The sequence below is a fragment of the Jaculus jaculus genome, chromosome X (assembly GCF_020740685.1).
Source record: "Jaculus jaculus isolate mJacJac1 chromosome X, mJacJac1.mat.Y.cur, whole genome shotgun sequence".
NCBI classification, from domain to species: Eukaryota; Metazoa; Chordata; class Mammalia; order Rodentia; family Dipodidae; genus Jaculus; species Jaculus jaculus.
Window position 1 is genome coordinate 151,514,209 of NC_059125.1, and position 18,743 is coordinate 151,532,951.

General features: G+C 54.5%; 3 protein-coding genes across 5 annotated transcripts in view; 1 reads left to right on the top strand and 2 right to left on the bottom strand.

Moving 5' to 3' along the window:
* The window catches only part of Pnck (pregnancy up-regulated nonubiquitous CaM kinase), a 20,172-nt gene extending 19,033 nt beyond the window's left edge, over nucleotides 1-1,139 (bottom strand). The window contains exon 1 of one of the 2 annotated variants that reach the window (XM_045140093.1): nucleotides 987-1,139. In XM_045140093.1, coding sequence (XP_044996028.1) covers nucleotides 987-1,032 — 46 coding nt within the window. In that variant the 5' untranslated portion in view covers nucleotides 1,033-1,139. The remainder of the gene's footprint in view (nucleotides 1-986) is intronic. The other variant, XM_045140092.1, reaches the window with a different exon arrangement.
* Nucleotides 732-9,273, top strand: Slc6a8 (solute carrier family 6 member 8). Its single transcript, XM_004672071.2, has 13 exons — nucleotides 732-1,008; nucleotides 2,734-2,865; nucleotides 3,669-3,918; nucleotides 4,330-4,462; nucleotides 5,528-5,662; nucleotides 5,759-5,862; nucleotides 5,963-6,087; nucleotides 6,528-6,640; nucleotides 6,771-6,908; nucleotides 6,989-7,091; nucleotides 7,188-7,288; nucleotides 7,360-7,530; nucleotides 7,828-9,273. The coding sequence occupies exons 1-13, from the start codon at nucleotides 747-749 to the stop codon at nucleotides 7,966-7,968; spliced, it is 1,908 nt and encodes a 635-aa protein (XP_004672128.1). The 5' UTR covers nucleotides 732-746; the 3' UTR covers nucleotides 7,969-9,273.
* Nucleotides 9,274-13,418: 4,145 nt separating this feature from the next.
* The window catches only part of Bcap31 (B cell receptor associated protein 31), a 60,704-nt gene continuing 55,379 nt past the window's right edge, over nucleotides 13,419-18,743 (bottom strand). For both annotated transcript variants that reach the window (XM_004672074.2, XM_045140387.1), the window contains 4 exons: nucleotides 17,062-17,197; nucleotides 16,017-16,140; nucleotides 15,075-15,175; nucleotides 13,419-13,842 (listed from right to left, as the gene is read on the bottom strand). In XM_004672074.2, the coding sequence (XP_004672131.1) occupies nucleotides 13,804-13,842; nucleotides 15,075-15,175; nucleotides 16,017-16,140; nucleotides 17,062-17,197 (400 nt within the window). In that variant the 3' untranslated portion in view covers nucleotides 13,419-13,803. The remainder of the gene's footprint in view (nucleotides 13,843-15,074; nucleotides 15,176-16,016; nucleotides 16,141-17,061; nucleotides 17,198-18,743) is intronic.

Here is an 18,743-nt window from a genome sequence, read left to right on the forward strand (position 1 = left end):
AGGGCAGGAGGAGGTAGGCGGAGTGACGGGGAGGGCGGTATGGAGGGGGAGGGGGACCAGCCGGGTCGTGGGGGTGGGGCGACAGTGACATCACCCGGAGTCGGTTCTTAAGCAGCAGCCGGTCGCGCCGGTGGAAGAGAGGGACAGTCGGAGTGCAGTGGCGAACTGCTGAGTCCGCCTCGGCCCCGAGAGCGGCTGGAGCCGCCGCCGCCGGGAAGGAGGGGGCGAGGCGCGCCCGGGCCACCGCAACCGCCAGAGCCGCGGGCGAGCCGGACAGCCGCCGCGGGTCCGGGCCGGGGTGGGGGACGCGGGCCGCAGGTCCCTGCTCCGGCCGCCGCTTGCAGACAGTGGGCGTCCGATGCCACCCGCGCCCCGCTAGGGTGAGCCTCGGGCCGGGCGAGCCGCCGCAGCCGCAGCCGCCGCCCGAGCCGCGGGCAGGAGTCTCGGGAGCCGCCGCCGTCTCCGCCCGGCCGGGCCCCGCCGCCACCCGCGCGCCCCCGGGTCCCCGACACACATGAGATTCTTCAGGCTCACTTTCAAGTGCTTCGTGGACTGCTTCTGACTGCGCCTCCCCCGTCGTCCCGCACCCCGCCCGCCCGCCCCGTCCCCCGGACCGGCCGCCCCCGAGGCCCCCGGGCGGGCCCGCGCCTTCGGCGCCCTCCCTCCAGGTGCCGCCGGAGCCCCCTGCCTGCCCGCCCCCCTCGAGGCGCCGCGACCCCCGGCCCGGCCTCGCGGCCCCAGGGGCCATGGCGAAGAAGAGCGCCGAGAACGGCATCTATAGCGTGTCCGGCGACGAGAAGAAGGGCCCCCTCATCGCGTCCGGGCCCGACGGGGCCCCGGCCAAGGGCGATGGCCCCGCAGGTCTGGGGGCACCCGGCGGCCGCCTCGCCGTGCCTCCGCGCGAGACCTGGACGCGCCAGATGGACTTCATCATGTCGTGCGTGGGCTTCGCCGTGGGCCTGGGCAACGTGTGGCGCTTTCCCTACCTGTGCTACAAGAACGGCGGAGGTGAGCACCCTCGTCCCTGCGCATCCCAGCTTCTTGTCAGGGGTCGGTCCCTCCCCCAGCCTGCCACCGGCCCACCAGAGCTGTGGGGCAAAGTCCAAGGGGTGGGGAGACCCGCCCTGGGCGCGTGGGGGGTCGGGTGCCCCCTCACCGAACAGGCACTCGGTGACCCAGTGCGGCGGTTTCCACCTCCCTCACCAGTCATGTGCCTGGCAGTGTGGGGGGGGTGGTAGCCAGGGAGAGCTTCCTGCTGAACTGAGGGGCTGCCCCCAGACTCCCAGCCTAGGCTGGGAGTGATTGGCCACTGAGGTGGGAAGGGAAGGCCTGCCCCCCCTCCGGGGGGGAGTGCTCCAAGAGGTGAGGAGCCCTGGCTGGCCCCATGGGTCTGGCACACAAGTGGTACATTGTGTGGCCCCCCCCCCCACGTGTGCACACAGGAACACACACACACAATGGGCCACTCTGTCCCTCCCCCATGCCCTCGTCTCCTCTCCCCTCCCCTCTCCCTTCTCTTTCCCTTCCCTTCCTTTCCCTACCCTTCCCTCCTCTCCCCTCCCCTCTGGCTTGGCCTTGGAACACTGGGTGCTTGAGCCAGGCTTGGGAAGCCTGCGGCCTGGCCCGCCTGGCGCCGCCACTGGACACGCTGCATGCACATCCCATGCCCAGCAGCCGAAGCCCAGCTTTAGCAACAACCATGGGCACACGTGTGTCCTGTGACTGCAGAGCAGTACTAGGGTGCCAGGAAGCTGAAGCAGCCAGGTGATGGGTGGGAAACCAAGTCCCAAAGGGAAAGGCCTCTGTCCAAGGTCACACATAAGGATGCTGGGAGCAGGAGCAGGAGCCCTGCAAACTGCGGTGAACTCAACCAGTGTTGGGAGAGAGATGAGCTGGGGGCAAGGAAGGGCAGAAGTCCTAGAGAACAGTAGAGGGGAGTGGGCAGGAACTTCTAGTGCTCAGGTCTCCTCTACCTCCTGCCATCACCCACCACCTTGAGCGTAGCTTGTTTCTGGCCCAGCCCTGCCTGCCTCCTCCAGAGCCTGGCTCACCATGGTTGCTATGCCTGCTTCAGTAGCTTTCCTTGACCTGGCTCCTTCTGTCCTTCCACACCAACACCTCCATAAACAGGACTGCCACCCACCAAGCTTCCTCCTGGGATCTTCACCAGTGCCAAATTCAGGACAGTCTGTCTCACTGCCTTGGACAAGCCCCTAGGCCTGAGGGCCCAGCCTGGTGCATGTGCACGTACACACACACGCCCTCTCCATTCCTCCCTGTGCTGCGAGGCAAACAGAACTGCAGCACAGGGGATGGTCCGTATACATAAGCCTGTGTGTCCTCAGTGCCCATTATGTCGCCCTCCACTCCATGGGGCCGAAACCTCTGGACCAAGGGCTCCCATGGCTCAGAGAACAGGGTCGAATGGCTAGACACTGCCATTGCCCCTACAGAACTCACTTCCCTTGATTGCTCGCTCACCTTGGGCCTCTGAGTCAGTGGCCACCCCTGTACTGATTCACCCAGTGGGAAGTCACGGGGCCAGGGTGCAGTCTAGAACAGGGGCTCCTAAGACTTGTGGAGTCTGGGCTGTCCCTTTAGGCATGGACAGCCTAAGTGAGGGGTTTGAGTCAAGTCCCCTCCAGATGCAAGGGGTGACCGTGTGCAAGTGTCTCTAGAACTCAGAGGAATACTGGGGGACATCCTGAGCTCATCCTCTGCTTCTTCCCCCAGGTGTGTTCCTTATTCCCTATGTCCTGATCGCCCTGGTCGGAGGCATCCCCATTTTCTTCCTGGAGATCTCGCTGGGCCAGTTCATGAAGGCTGGCAGCATCAATGTGTGGAACATCTGTCCCCTATTCAAAGGTGAGTGGCCTGGACCACCTCCCACGTCCCCCTCAGATGTATTTTCCTCTTTCCCACTGCTAGGGTGAGGGCTGGGGAGCAGAGCATGGCTGCAATCCATCTGAGAAGTCCTGTCCTGAGCACCAGGCCTCGGGGGAGAAGTTAGAGAACATATAGACCACATAGTGAATTTGGGGAGGCAGGGACAAGAGTAGGAGGTCAGGCCTCCTCAATGGTGAAGGATGGGACCAGAAACAGCCAGGCTGGGAACAGGACCTGCTGAACATACTTGGCTCACTAAAAGATTGTACTGTTCTTGAGAAAGCTGGGCACAGAGGGGTGAAATGCAGAGGTTGCTGAAGGAGTGACCACCTCCCACACCTCCTCCCAGCTACTATGTATTATAGACTACTGGTAGAGGGAGTGCGGGCTTGCCACTGGGTCCCGAGAGCAGCAATGGAACCTGGGAGGAGGGCAGGCATTCAAAACTGGATGATCAATAGGCTATCATGATCAGATAAAGTAGGAAAGGAGGGTTCTGCCTTGGCTATGGACCTGATGAGGGACTTGAAGCACTGGGGGTGTTGGAGGAACAGAGAGTGTTAATGGGAGACAGACTGGGGAGGTGGCCTGGTGTCGGGACATACACAAGGGGACTCTGGAAGCTAGGGGAAGTCTTAATAGAACAGAGAAGGGTACTGGTACAGGGAGCAAGCTGTTAGGGGCTCAGCAGGAAACAGTGATAGCCCTGAAAGGGGAAATAATGGAGGTAGTAGGGAGGTGACCAGAAAGAACTCAGAAGGAAGCTTCTGGCTCATCCTCAGGCCTGGGCTATGCCTCCATGGTGATCGTCTTCTACTGCAACACCTACTACATCATGGTGCTGGCCTGGGGCTTCTATTACCTGGTCAAGTCTTTCACCACCACTCTGCCCTGGGCCACATGTGGCCATACCTGGAATACTCCTGACTGTGTGGAGATCTTTCGCCATGAAGACTGTGCCAATGCCAGCCTGGCCAACCTCACATGTGACCAGCTTGCTGACCGCCGGTCTCCTGTCATCGAGTTTTGGGAGTGAGTCAGGCACCTCTGGGCCAAGCCTATCTAATCCTTCAGGTTCCCCATAAGTGGTCCAGTCCTGGGGATACATGGCCAGGAATGTGCAGCAGCCACTTCTGGACCTTGCCTGCTCCCCTCCTCTAGCAATATGACATTTGTCATTGTCATTCTGTCATGTCTGTTTTGTGAAGGAGCTGGGACTGCAAATATGCAGGAGGTAGGGGCGGGGATGGTGGCCTAGGGCCATACTGGCAGTCCTCCACCCACCTCCAGCTGACCAGGACCTCCCAGACTCCAGGCACCTGGTGGCAGTGCCTAGACCAGGACTGTGGTGAGGCAAGAGCCACCAACTCCTGGGGCACATCCCAACCACTGTTCCCTCTGCTGGCATGGCCCTCAAGTGTCCTCCTTCCTTCTTTCCCCTAGGAACAAAGTCTTGAGGCTCTCTGCGGGGCTGGAGGTGCCAGGTGACCTCAACTGGGAGGTGACCCTGTGCCTGCTGGCCTGCTGGGTGCTGGTCTACTTCTGTGTGTGGAAAGGGGTCAAGTCAACAGGAAAGGTACAGGTGGAGAGGGGCAGGGTGAGGGGTACACTACCTGGGAGGTATGCATGTCTGTAGGGAAAACATTCACAGCAGGTGACTGGATTGGGGTGCAGGCCTGCAGAAGGGCATGTCCTTAAATCTACTTTTCATTCCCACCCTACTGTTGGGCATCCTTTCTCACCCTTCCCATCCAGAGGCCAGCAGACTTTAGTCTTGAAGGCAAAAGGACCAGGCAGTCTCTGCCCTTCCTTGTGCCTACCACCCCACCCCGGCCTTTGCTTCTCCCTACTCCATCACCGAGTCAACTTTGTCACTCTAGGTGAACCTGGGATTGGGGGGCTCTCTCCCCTAACCCTTAGGCCTCACAAGAAGTCTGCACACATCCAGGTCCCCAGAGGGCAAGATACTATTGTATCAGATTCATTCCCACTGGGGTCCTCAGGGCTTGCAATGTTGGGCTGGGCTCACTCTTCTCTCCCTCCCCACACTGAGCCGCAATCCCAACCTTGTCCATCCTTCCCTTGCCTCTGTCAGGCTCAATTAGAATCCCCAGTTGCTAAGGACCACACTCTTGTCCACCAAAGATAGCCCACCACAGGGTCCACAGTGCTCTGAAGAGGAGCTTGTCAGCTCATACCACATTGCAACACAGACTCTCCTTGCCCACACTTCCCACCCCCACACGGACATGTCCTGGAAGTGTAGGAGGCATGAGGCACTCAGGCTCACCCACTCCCCATAGACCTCTTTCTGACCAACCATCAGGCAGGCCGTCACCTGAAAGAGAATGCCACAGCCCTCTCCCCACCCCCCTCTGTAACTGACTAGTTCTTCCTGTGGGGCTGTCTGGGCCCCAGCTTTGCCTCTAGTTTCCCAGAGAGGTGGTGTCTCTGGCCCAGGAGCAGAATAGGGGTCACCAGCTGCCCTTGCTCCAGGGCTCTGAGCATGCCTGCAGCACGGGGCGACTGTGGCCCATGTGGTCAGATCACAGCAGCACTGGGAGCTGACAGCCAAGCTTTATCTGGGGGCCTCTAATGGGGAGCAGAGGGCAGAGCCCCTCTGAGCAGCCTGGTCCCCCAGATCGTGTACTTCACTGCTACATTCCCCTACGTGGTCCTTGTTGTGTTGCTCGTGCGAGGAGTGCTGCTGCCTGGAGCCTTGGATGGTATCGTCTACTATCTCAAGCCTGACTGGTCGAAGTTGGGATCCCCTCAGGTGAGGGGACGGAGGCAGAATTGGTGCAGCAGTGGTGGGAGGCAAGCCTGTTGGCCAGGAACCCTCAAGCCCACTCTCCTGGCCCATCTCCTCCAGGTATGGATAGATGCTGGGACCCAGATTTTTTTTTCTTATGCCATCGGCCTGGGAGCCCTCACTGCCCTGGGCAGCTACAATAGATTCAACAACAACTGCTACAAGTAGGCACCCACCTCCGCCCAGTCCTGTGTTGTCCCACCCCGCCCCACCTAGGAGCAGTGGGGTGGCCTAAAGCAGAACACTTTGCCCCTGTATCCCCAGAGATGCCATCATCCTGGCACTCATCAACAGCGGGACCAGCTTCTTTGCTGGCTTCGTCGTCTTCTCCATCCTGGGCTTCATGGCCACAGAGCAAGGCGTGCACATCTCCAAGGTGGCGGAATCAGGTGAGCCTCAGCCCACCTCCAAGAGCAGCAGCATACAAACCGCCTGAAACTGGGACGAGTTGAGCTCACTGGTCAGACAGCTCTTAGCCTTTGAGGGTTGTTCTCTTGATGCTGAGGCCCCCTTCCATCCGCCCCAAGGGCTGAAGGGCCACTGTAGTTCCAAGTGCCATGTTGTCCCAGGGCAACCTGCCACTGCTTCAGCTGCTGGAACCCAAGGAGAGGTGTCTGAGCCTGTTGCCCTGCTTCCAGGCTCCTGGTGTAAGATGCCTGCAGGAGCTCCGTGAGCCCAGACACAAATGGCCCCAGATGCCCCGGCCTTATCTCTTCTTCTAGTACCTCTGGGGTTGGGGGAGTGTGACTGAAAGCACCTGAGACAGGCTCGGGGTGCACAGGACAGAACAGTGTGGGCTGCCAGTCTCACCCTGCATCTTTGCACTCAGGGCCTGGCCTGGCCTTCATCGCCTATCCCCGGGCTGTCACCCTAATGCCTGTGGCCCCACTCTGGGCTGCCCTGTTCTTCTTCATGCTGCTGCTGCTCGGTCTGGACAGCCAGGTTTGCAGAAGCTCCAGGGCAAGAGTGGGATGGGGGATGGGGCTGGTGGTGAGGGCCTCACATACATACCGGGAGGGAGGGTGGGAGGTCGCAGGGCGGGAGGCCTGGGCCTGAGCCGCCCTGGCCACAGTTTGTAGGCGTGGAGGGTTTCATCACTGGCCTCCTAGACCTTCTCCCGGCGTCCTACTACTTCCGTTTCCAAAGGGAGATCTCCGTGGCCCTCTGCTGCGCCCTTTGCTTTGTCATCGATCTCTCCATGGTGACCGACGTAAGTGGGGCAGGGTGGGCTGCTGCTTCTGGTCTCTGGCAACCAACTACCATCTTCCCTGACCTGGCTCTGTCCCCTAGGGTGGGATGTATGTCTTCCAGCTGTTTGATTACTACTCGGCCAGCGGCACCACCCTGCTCTGGCAGGCCTTTTGGGAGTGTGTGGTGGTAGCCTGGGTGTATGGTAGGTCTGGGCCAAGGGTTGGGCTGGGAATCACTGGGTGCTTGGGGGGGTGCAGTTTCCAACTCAGGCCCTGTTACCTGTCTCACCCCACTCTAGGAGCCGACCGCTTCATGGACGACATTGCCTGTATGATCGGGTACCGACCTTGTCCCTGGATGAAATGGTGCTGGTCCTTCTTCACCCCACTGGTCTGCATGGTAAGACTGGAAATGCCAGGCAGGTGTGGGGTATAGAGAGCCCCACTGACTGCAGGCATCTCCATCCACAGGGCATCTTCATCTTCAATGTTGTCTACTATGAGCCGCTGGTCTACAATAACACCTACATATACCCGTGGTGGGGGGAAGCCATGGGCTGGGCCTTTGCCCTCTCCTCCATGCTATGTGTGCCCCTCCACCTGCTGAGCTGCCTCCTCAGGGCCAAGGGAACCATGGCAGAGGTAAGCCTCACCCCTCATTACCCAAGTATGGCCAGCTCTGTGGTGGTGGATGGAAAAGCTCATCTTCAATGGCCTCGGGTGGTGGCAGCAGGGAAGCAGGGCCCACCTTTTGCTTCTCTCTCCATATGAGCACCACTCAATCCTGTTTCCCAGTGTAGGGAGCAGAGCCTCTAAGAGTGCTCTGGAAGGAGCACCCCTGACTAGGTGGCACGTGGTGAGAACCAGAGAGGCTGAGGCAGCTCCCATGGGGCAAAGCAAGCGATCTATGGGAGGTTCAATGGTCCTCCTCTCCCACAGCGCTGGCAGCACCTGACCCAGCCTATCTGGGGCCTCCACCACTTGGAGTACAGAGCTCAGGATGCGGATGTCAGGGGCCTGACCACCCTGACCCCAGTGTCTGAGAGCAGCAAGGTCGTCGTGGTGGAGAGTGTCATGTGACAGACACCCCCAACTCATATCACCAGCTCATCCTCTGGTAGCCATAGCAGCCCCTGCTTTGCCCCCACCCCACCTCTCCAGGGGGCTTGCCTTTCCTTGACAGTTTGGGGGTCTGCCTGAGGGGAGGGGAGAAAGCACCATGAGTGCTAACAAAAATAACTTTTTCCATTTTTAATAAAACGCCAAAAATATCACAACCCACCAAAAATAGATGCCTCTCCTCCCCCTAGCCAAGCTGGTCCTCGCATTGCTTCCAGGTCCTGCCTCCTGCCCTTCCTCATAGTGCCTGGGACCCAGCTCCTACTCCTGCCAGGCCCACCTGCCACCTTCCAAGCTCTGCTTTGTAACATACTTCACCTTAGAAGCAGCAGTAGGAGCTTGGAGAACAGGAGAGAGAAAGGGTAAAGACAGAAAGGGAGGCAAGAGAGGGGCAGTGGAACCAGGGCAAATGGCTTAGCTGGACGAGACCCTTCTCTCCAGCCCCATTCTAGAAGCTTAGAGAGCCAGCCAGCAATGGAACCAACCTTGTGGTTCCTGCGCCAATTGCCACCAATATCAACTGTATGAGCTTGGGTCCGAATGCACGTGTGCGTGAATGTGTAAAGGATGTGTATTTCTCGCATCTCTTAGTGAAGGTGAATACCAGAAGTAAATGGTGCCTCTGGGCAGAGGCTTGTATTTTGCACATTTTATAAAAAAAAATAACTTGGAGTGAGACTTCTGCTTGTATATTTCTAAAAAGAGCCCAACCATCCCCTCCTTACCAATGCCTTCCCTCGCAGCCCCACCTTCCTCCTCTGCCCCTAGCCAAGGAGTGTGAATTTATAGATTTAATTTTCATAAGCAAAACAAAAGCTTCAGGCTGTTGAGTGAGTCTGTTGTGTGGATGTGTGTGGTCTCCAGTCCCAAGCTGGTGTGGGAAAGTGCACAGTGGGTGCCTCAAGGGTGTCCTCAAATTGCCTCTTAGCCCCCAAGTCTGTGGGGTAGAAGGCTTTTACAGCATTCTGTCCCAGGGATGTGGGTCTGCTAACTTGGCATGCTCAGGCTTGCCCACACCCTGGTCCCTGGGCATGGCTCCCCCCAAGCTTAAGGCTGACGTACCTTCCACACGTCAAGTCTTCCGTGCAGCAGCTCTAACCACGCCTGTGTCCTGTCAAGCCCAGCCGGCCTGAGGAAGGCTCCTTCACACGGGGCCAGACCCAGGCCAGAGAGGTGGAGCTGGGTGAGGGCACGGGCCTTTGGGGACGTTCTTACTGTGCTAAAAAGCCACTGCAAACATAGCAATAAAACACGTCATTTTCCAAAGCTGGCTCCTGCTTTTGCTTCTCTGGGAGGGACAAGGTGGAGACGCTACTTCATTTAGCAAGGCCCATTCTGAAGGGCTCTACACCCTGTGCCATTCCACGAACTGGGAATAAAGCGAGAAGGGAAAGGAAGCATAAAACTTGAATCTTGCCAGGCGTGGTGGTGCACGCCTTGAATCCCAGCACTCGGGAGGCAGAGGTAGGAGGATTGCTGTGAGTTCAAGGCCACCCTGAGACTACCTAGTGAATTCCAAGTCAGCCTGGGCTAGAGTGAAACCCTACCTCGAAAAATAAAAAGACAAAACAACAACAACAACAAAAAACCAACCACTTCACTCCCTTGGAGTTCATACACTTGGTGAGAAGGGGGTGACAGTAAGCTAAATAGGAACAAAGCAGCAAAAGAATAGGTTTGCTCACACCTTTAATCCCAGCACTCAGAAGGTTGAGGTAGTGGATTGCTCCAAGTTCTAGGCCAGCCTGAGCTACAGCAAGATACTGTCTTTAAAAAAAGTAATGATGTTACTGATGAGGTGGCTTCCCAAGATCAGAAGGAAAAGAGGCAGGCCAGACCACCGATGGTAAGGGACGGGCTGCCACAATGATCCCAAGGTCAGGCAGAGGAGAGACATGGGGCTAAGTTGGTGATTGTGGTGAAGGAGAGAGAGCTTTAGTTTAGGGCCTGTTTGGGGGGGCAGAACCTGCAGGGGCTGTAAATGACTACTACATGGTGCAGGACTGAGGAGTTGAGGCAAATCCCAGACGTTTGGCCTAAGCCATGGGAAGAATGGTGCTGCCAGGTTCTGCAATAAGGGCAACTGGGAGTTGGCTTTGGGCATGTCACTTGGGAAATGTCACCCAAGTGAAGATCTCTAGCTGGCAAGTAGATACAGGAGTTTGCAGTTCTAGAAAGTCTGGCCTGAAGCTAAAGCTTCAGAAGTCTTTACCACATACAGATGACAAGTCCTAGGGCTGGAAGAGTTAGGGAGCAGGGGCACGAGTGGGTACAGAGGGAGACTCAGGCCAAGCACTGGGCCTTCGGATCACCTGCAAAGGTCAAAGAGGAAGTGGTCAATCAGCCTGCTATTCTTTTTTGTTTTGTTTTAGTTTTTGAAGCAGGGTCTCACTGTAGCCTAGGCTGACCCGGAACTCTCAGCAATCCTCCTACTTCTGTCTCCTGAGTGCTAGGATTAAAAGTATGCACCACCATGCCTGGCCAACCAGATGCTGTTCTAATCAAGGATGATGGTGCTGTGGCCCACTCACCAGGTATGGCAAGATCATGGAGTCCTGTACAAGAGAAGCGTGGGTAGAGGGGCACATGCAAAAGCCTGATGCAGAGGGAGTAAGAAAGAAGGGTTCAATGGGCCTGGTGGCACAGACACACCATCCCAATTACTCAAGACTGGAATAGGGCTGGAGTGATGAGTTAGTGGTTAAGGTGTTGCAAAGCCAAAGGACCCAGGTTTGATTCCCCAGGACCCATGTAAGCCAAGATGCACAAGGTGGCACATGCATCTGGAGTTCATTTGCAGTAGCTGACATGACCCCCCTGCCTTTTTCCCTCTCTCTCAAATAAATAAATAAAGCTTTAAAAAAAAAAAGCAGCAGCAGCTGGGATACATGGGCTACATGGTGAGTTCAGAGACAGTCTGGACAACTTAAGAAGACAGTGCCTCGAAGTTTTTTGAAAACTGAGGCTGGGATATACTCAATGACAGAACATTTGCCTAGCAAGTGGGACCATACGTTCATTCCCCCAGGGGAAGGAAAACCAAGTATACAAAGATAGAAGAATGGCTAAACAAAATCAGCACATCCATACGAAGGAGTATTACTTGGCCTGAAAAAATGAAATTGAGATACATGCTACATGGCCTGATGCTCAGTGAAATGAAAATACTATAAGAAGCCAGGCGTGGTGGCGCATGCCTTTAATCCCAGCACTCGGGAGGCAGAGGTGGGAAGATTGCTGTGAGTTCAAGACCACCTTGAGACCATGTAGTAAATCCCAGGTCAGCCCGGGTTAGAGCGAGACCCTAACTTGTAAAAACCTATACGTGTGTGTGTGTGTGTTCATTCCACTCATGAATCCTCGAAAGCAGTCAATTCTACAGAGAACGGTGGATTATCAGGGACTGGGAGTAAGGGAACAAAGTTCAATGGGGACCGTTTCAGCATGAGAAGCTGATTAGTTATGAAGATGGATGGGGGTGATGGTCACACCTGTGAATGTACTTAACACCACTGAACTATGCACTTGAAAATGGTGAAGGTGGTTTTATGTTTGTGTATATGAGTATATAAATGTAGGTAAGATAAATGTTTTACAATAAAAAAGGACAGAAAGGAATCTGACAGTCTAGACCTTTCCTTGGAAAGGTGGGACCAAGTACACACACAGAGGGCAGCCTGTGACAAGCATGTGGTGCCACAGATGGGAGGGTGACCAGGAAGCCCTGGTTCTGTTTTGTACAGAGCAAGGAGGAGTCATTGCCTAGGGTGGGTGGGGGCCTGGGTAGCCTCGATAGCCTGCCCTCTTCAGCATCCTTCCAGTTTCTCTCCCTCCATGGACTCCTGTTCCTGCCAAGAGTACCACCCCAGAACCCACATCTGCTATCCAGTACTACATCTTTACCCCATAACTCTTAGCTGCAAAAGCTTTTCCTGAGGGTCCACCAGAACTCTCTCCAGGCTTCTCACACCACCCTGAGCCAACCAAACCTACCCGTCAGGAGGAGTCAACCCCTCTCCCTGCACCCAGGGCTGTCTCCCCATCAGATCTCTAGCCTGGATGAAAGCTCTGGTCTGCTACTTTCTTCTCTTTCAGGTTGAAGGTCTTCCAAGCCACCTGTCACAGTGCTGAAGACACAGATAACAGTGACATCACAAAATGGCAACCTCACAGATGTGTCATTTGAACTAGACCCTGTATTAGTAGGCAGGGCCTATTTACAACTGTATGTTCCTACACTAGAGTTTAGGATCAAGAAGGGGCATGGGCCTCAAGCCATTCCAATTATAGTAAGAAAATGGGTGCAGCCTCTTCTGTAACCACCATTACTCAGGGTGCCCTGGTGGCTGGGTCAGGGTGGAGCGACAGGAGAGGTAATCTGGACTTTAGCCTGTCAAAACAGACAGGTGAGCTCAGGGAGGCCCAAGATAGTTCAGAACATTTCCTGGAAAAGTAGACGAGTCCTAAGCCTTTGGTGTAGCAACCAGAGGGCGTCACCAGAATGCCCTAGGCACCACCTCTCTAACTGCTGAGAAAGGGACTCTTCAGAAGGGAGCCATACTCCAAAAGGGGGGGGGTAGTGACAGGATGCTTGAGAAGAGAGCAGCCAGCCTACTTCCAGAAAGGACAGCCATTAAGTGGGAATGCATGGCTCCTCACACAAACAGCAGCAGGCATATCAATACCCTAAGGGGAGTAGGGGAGCACAGGACAAGCACCTGGGCAGGGACAAGTCCTTTCTTGTACCCTGCTGGCGAGCAGCTCAGCTGAAGGCTGGTTCTGCTCCAAGGAAGCAAGGGGTGGGGGCACGTGATCTGTCAGCAAGCAGAACTGTTCCCTGTGTGTCTTTAGGGCAAGAGGCAGCAGAGAGTCAACTCTTCTCCACTGCTTTGCAGCCCCCTTCACTGCTTCACTTTCCCAGGCCAGCTCTAGGTCACTGTCAAGGACATGTCTCCTCTTCCAGTCAGCATTAGTCAGAGGTCACACTGCAAACCTTGGGGGGGGGGGGGGCGGGGCGGGGCAGGGCAGGGAGTGACTGGTGGCACCCTGCCACATTCTATCTATCCTGAATGTGATGAGCAGGAGCCCAGAGAAGGCAGGAAAGTCTGCCACCAGGAAGTCCTGCCGGTTTACCAAGCTTCCCAGACAGCTGCCAACTCCCAGAGATTGACAGGACAGACACTCCCCAAGAGCCATAAAGTGGGACCTGCCCAGCCTGGAGGAGGAAGGGAAGGCGCAGAGAGGGCAGGACCTTTGAGGGCAAATGTGAGCCTGGCTTTCAGGAGCTGGAATAAGCTCAAGGAACGGAAGAGTACCACACAGAGCTGCCACCACCTTCTTGGCTGCGGTGCAGCTTGGGGAAGGGAGGAGCAGAATCTTCCCTGAAGCGTCAGTTATACACAAGCACTTCATACAGTAACAACAACCTTTATTGTCCCCAGGAGAAACTAGGTGGCCTGCTTCACAAGCTTCCTGCAGGACCAAAGAACATATGAACATGGCAAAACAAAAGGAGCTCAAACTCAGGCCAGGTAACAAGTGCCCTCCACACTCCTAGGAGTGGAAAGGGGCCTGGCCAGGCAGGACAATAGTAAAATCATTCTGAATGAATAACAACTGGGTTCCTTGTGGTATAATGACAGTGTGTGGAAAGATGCTGAATGAGCTATAAGCTATGGAAGGAAATGAGGGAAGTAGAAGGGAGTGAACCCAAGTACCAGAGGGATAGGCTGAGCTCCCAGGAAGCAGCAAACACAGGCCAGGTGGAAGCCAGCTGCAGGCAGAAGAGACAGGCTCTCACTCGTCCTTCTTGTCCGTGGAACCATGTACTGAAGCCTGGAAAGGGACAGACACCCCAAAGCAGTAAGTTGGCAAGTATCCCCTTTGGCCTCTCATCTTATGCCCCAGAGCCCCAGCTCAGTTGCTTTCTCCCCTAAACAACAAGTATCCAAGGCAAGCAAGGTACCTCACCCTTAGCAGCACCTCAGATCTTGTCAAGGTAGATGTGTCAGCCCTCCCCACCCACTAGGGAAGGCCCTGGACCTAATGCCAGCTAGGGAAGAAGTGCCAAGACCACTCAGTGTGGCTGAGAACCACGTGGGAAGGGTGGTAGAACAGCCTCCACTACAGCTCTTCCACTGCACTGGGAACAGAACAAAGACCTCTTCTTAGGTACACAGCAGGCCAGTTTTCAAGTTCCAGCTCAAGGCCTTTCCAGTTCTGTGTACCTTCCACAGGTACACTCAAAACTCAAGTCCTACCCAGGCAGTCCGATGTATACATCCACCACTACCTGGTACAAGCTGGACAAACTTAGGGGTTTTTATCCTGCTCATTTGCCCACTTCCCTGACCACGTCAACTTCCAGCTACACCGAGAATTTCAAGGCTAGACTGAGGACCCAGACCAGGCTTGAGGAGGTGACAATGGCAACAACTAGCACTTTCCAGGTCAGCTGCCCTTTGAAGCTTTCTCCTTATCTGCCTCAGGCTTTGCCCCACACCTTCCCCCAGCCTCGCAGAAGACGGGCCAGAAGCAGGTTCCAGGGTGTCACTTGTTTTTGGATTTTTTGAGACTCACTGTGGAGCCATGGCTTCCTAAAACTCTCAATCCTCCTGCTTCAGGTCTTCCAAAGTGCTGGGTGTACAGGTGTATTGTCACCATACTATTCTCCCCTGTATGTTCTTGGTGGGGCTCCAATTCCATAGCTGGGATGGCCTATAATGTAAGGAACCCCTCTTCAGGGGCCTGAGTCTAGGTTTTAAGTAGGAAAGGACCAGAGTAAAGAGAGCCAACCCATAGTTAAGAATTTCCCTTAGCAGATGTCAGCCTAGCCATCTAGTTCTACACTACACCCCATTTAATGTATGAAGGGCCCTGGTAGCTGGGCCTGCACTTAGCAACAGAGGAGACAGTGAGGAGGAACAGGCCACCTGGACCTCATGCAAGGCATAAAGAAAGAGCAAGCCAACCCCCCCCCCCCCGCACACCCTGCCCCGGATAGTGCACACTGCAGTGTGTGCTCACATGCACACGCAGACCCATGCCTTTGCAGGTGGTATGCTGACCTGAAGCTTTGCGTGCTCCTCCAGCAGGCGATCATACTCCTTAGTGAGGCCCTCAGACTGCTTCTGCATGGCCAGGGCCTCGTTTTCAGCTTTTTCTAGTTCTAGAAATGATGCAAATAAAGGCAGGAAGTAATTAAAGGACTAGAATTAGGCAGAAAAAAGAAACCCTGCTTACTTAAAACATGGGAAACTGCCCTGAATCTGTGTCAAATGCGGTTATACAGACTGATTCCAATGTTTGTAAATCACATATTTCTGTTTACAGTGCTCCACAGCACAAGTGAGAGGAAGGAGCAGATAGAGAAATGTAACACAAAGGACCTGCCTTCTTGGTCCCTTTAATGGAGGGCATAGACCCAGCTGACAGAACCATTCATTAGGAGTTCTCACCAGAAGTGAACTTTAGTGAGGCTGAGAGCAAGAAGGAAGGAGCAAAATCCCAGCCTAAAAGTAAGACCCTGGTGATGGTCATGCCTCATGGAATAGCAGTGGCCAAAGCCTGCAGTGCTGGACAAGAAGTCGAAACTTCATCTAGGGTGGGGAGGAAAAGATAGGAAGGCCAGTTCAGAGCTGGCTTAGATTTAAAAACAAAAAATCATCTCAAATTCCTGTCCACTCCCTTCCTGACACTCCTTTCATTCTTAGCTGCAAGGCATTTGGGGGCTCTCCCTGCCTGTTGCTCTCAACAGGAAAACCCCTAGTAGGCACTACTCAAGCATGAGCAGTGGCCACCAGGGATTCTCCCAGGCCTGCTCAAACAATTGAGACTTGCCTAGCCATGGGTAAAGCTTAGATAAGTTTGGGTAGGTGTGAAAGAGCGGGAGGCTAGTTTGTTCCCAGCTCTTGAGTTTCCACATGAGGTGTGCTATTCATACCTGGAAGAAGAGGGGCAACAGTGGACTGTGGAAGACCTTCTGGGTGACAGGGGAGAATAACCCTTACTTTTCTTGATGCTAGCCAGTTCATCCTTCAGTTTCTTCAGGTCAGCCTTCAGGTTCCTGTTCTCTTCCTCCAACTTCACCTCAGCACTTTCAACATCCAACTTGTCTCCATTCACAGCAGCTCCCTGGGAAAAGTGCCAAAGCCCTGGGTTACTCAGGAAGAAGTGAAGGCAAGTCTCCAGCACAGTGCACTCCACACCAAGCTGTGGCTCCTCAAGCTACCTTGGGCAATTACTTGTCCCTTTAGAAATGTCAACACAGAACTGGGCCACTACTAGCTTTCAGACACAGGCCAGGGTGTGGCTGGCCACAAAGAGAAAGAGAATGGCCAGCAGGGCCACCTGCTGCAGCTCACAGGCCACATACCCTGCCTGCCCTGGCCACTAGCCCTACCTCACCAGCAAGACTCAGCAGCAACATAGAGTTTATTTGTCCATCCAATGACTCAACTTGATGTCATCTGGAGCTCTCTGCCCAGAGAACCCAACTTACCACTACTACTCCTTCCTCTTCTCAGGCTTCAGCAGCGCACCACAGCCACTGAGCCCCAACCCTGTCCTTGCCCGCCCAGCTGCATCCCACTGTGACTCTAACCATCCATCTCCTCCTAAGCTTTGCTTACATTTCATCTCCTCTGACAAGCCTTCAACGGATGGCCAACAACCCAGCCCCTGCTTCTTCCCTAGTACCACAGGATCCAGCAGCCCCAAGTTCCTGAAGCTGACAGCCATCTTCTAGAGACCAAGGTCTTTTCTGACAGTCTGGGGGGGGGCAGTGTAGGGCCCAGCTCCTTGAGAACTGATTCTCATCAACAGTGTCAGTGGACAATAGCAGCAATACCCCCTTCTCTGCCATGTTCCCACGTGCTAGCTAGCCAGAGCCCACCCTGAATCCTTTTCAAGAGACACACCCTCCCCACTCAACTTTCTTCATGTGCCTACATCCAACCCCAGCCTCTCAGACAACAGCATTCTCACAGAAGTCCCAGTATGACAGTGGCAACTGTGGCTCCAGGTATCCCATTCAGGGTGGCAAGGCAGGCTCACCTTCTTTAGCTGGTCATTCTCCTCCATGTATTTCTTGGCTGCCTCACTAGCACTCTCTGCCTGCTTTTTAAAGGCTTCATTGGAGGCCAGCAGTGTGGCCTGCTGGGAGATGAGAGTCACCAGGCGTCTAAGCAGGCTGCAAATGTTTACAAAAAAAAAAAAAAAAAAGAAGAAGTGAGAAGAGGCACGGGAACAAAGAGCCTGGCAGGAACTTCTCTTGGCTGCTACCTGCCCAGCATGCCTCCAGCCTGAACCTGGCAACACAAGAGGAAAGGTGGAGCCTGGGAGCTGGCTCTGCCACAGTCCCAAACAGCTACTTTGGGCTCTGGGAAGTGAAGGAGGGAGGGGTTGGAAGCAGGAGTACACCCAGGCCATGGTTTAGCTATAGCATAAGGTCTCAGAACACCAGCATTTTCCAGGTGAGGGCCCAGACGTGCCAGACAAGCCTCAGCACTGTTTTACTTTCTGCGAGGCCAGGCTTGCCTCCCTAAGTGAACAATGGTGGTTCATAAATTTGAGCACTTCTAACATGCCAGGAAAAATCCTCATTGTTACCTTATGAGGTAGTTACTACTGTTGCCCTCATTTGACAAAGAAGAAACCCAGGTTCAGCACAGTAAAGTAATGTGTCTAAGGTTAAAAGCCAGAGAAGGGCATGACTAAAATTCCAACTCACATCTGTGTGATTCCAAAACCAGCATTTGGAAACCATTTACCTTTTCAAAAAAATATGTATTTTTTAATTTATTTGGGAGAGACAGAGACAGAGACAGAGAGAGAGAGAGAGAGAGAGAGAGAGAGAGAGAGAGAGAGAGAGAGAGAGAGATAATGGACATGCCAGGGCCTCCAGCCAAACTCCAGATGCATGCGCCCCCTTGTGCATCTAGCTTACGTGGGTCCTGGAGAATCGAACTGGGATCTTTTGGCTTTGCAGGCCAGGCCATATACCCTTTCAAAAATATTTTTATTTATTTTCAAGCAGACAGACAGAGAGAGAGAGAGAGAGAGAGAGAGAGAGAGGGAGAGAATGGGTACACCAGGGCCTCTAGCCACTGCAAATGAACTCCAGATGCATGTACCACTTCATGCATCTGGCTTTATGTGAGTACCAGGGAATCAAATCTGGGTCGTTAGGTTTTGCAAACAAGCACCTTAACCACTGAGCAATCTCTCCAGGCCCCATACTTTTTTTTGTTTGGTTTTTTTGGTTTTTCGAGGTAGGGTCTCACTCTGGTCCTGGCTGACCTGGAATTAACTCTGTAGTCTCAGGGTGGCCTTGAACTCATGGCGATCCTCCTACCTCTGCCTCCCGAGTGCTGGGATTAAAGGCATGCGCCACCACGCCCGGCCCCCATACTTTTTAATTCCCAGGTCCTGACATGGGATAGAAAGGATCCTTCTCCCCACAATGCTTCCCAAACCTATCCTACAACCAGTTGCCCCAACACATTGGTTACATAACACTACCCAAAGAGCTATTATCTCTGGCTACAGGAGACAGAAAGAGAACTGAAGCACAGGCTCCTGGTGCCTATATAAAACAGCCAGGAAGGCTGAAGAGATGGCTCAGTGGTTACAGGTACTTGCTTGCAAAGTATGACAGCCTGTGTTCAATTCCCCACAACCCACACAAAGTCAGATGCATAAAGTGGTGCGTGTGTCTAGAGTTTGTCTGTAGTGGC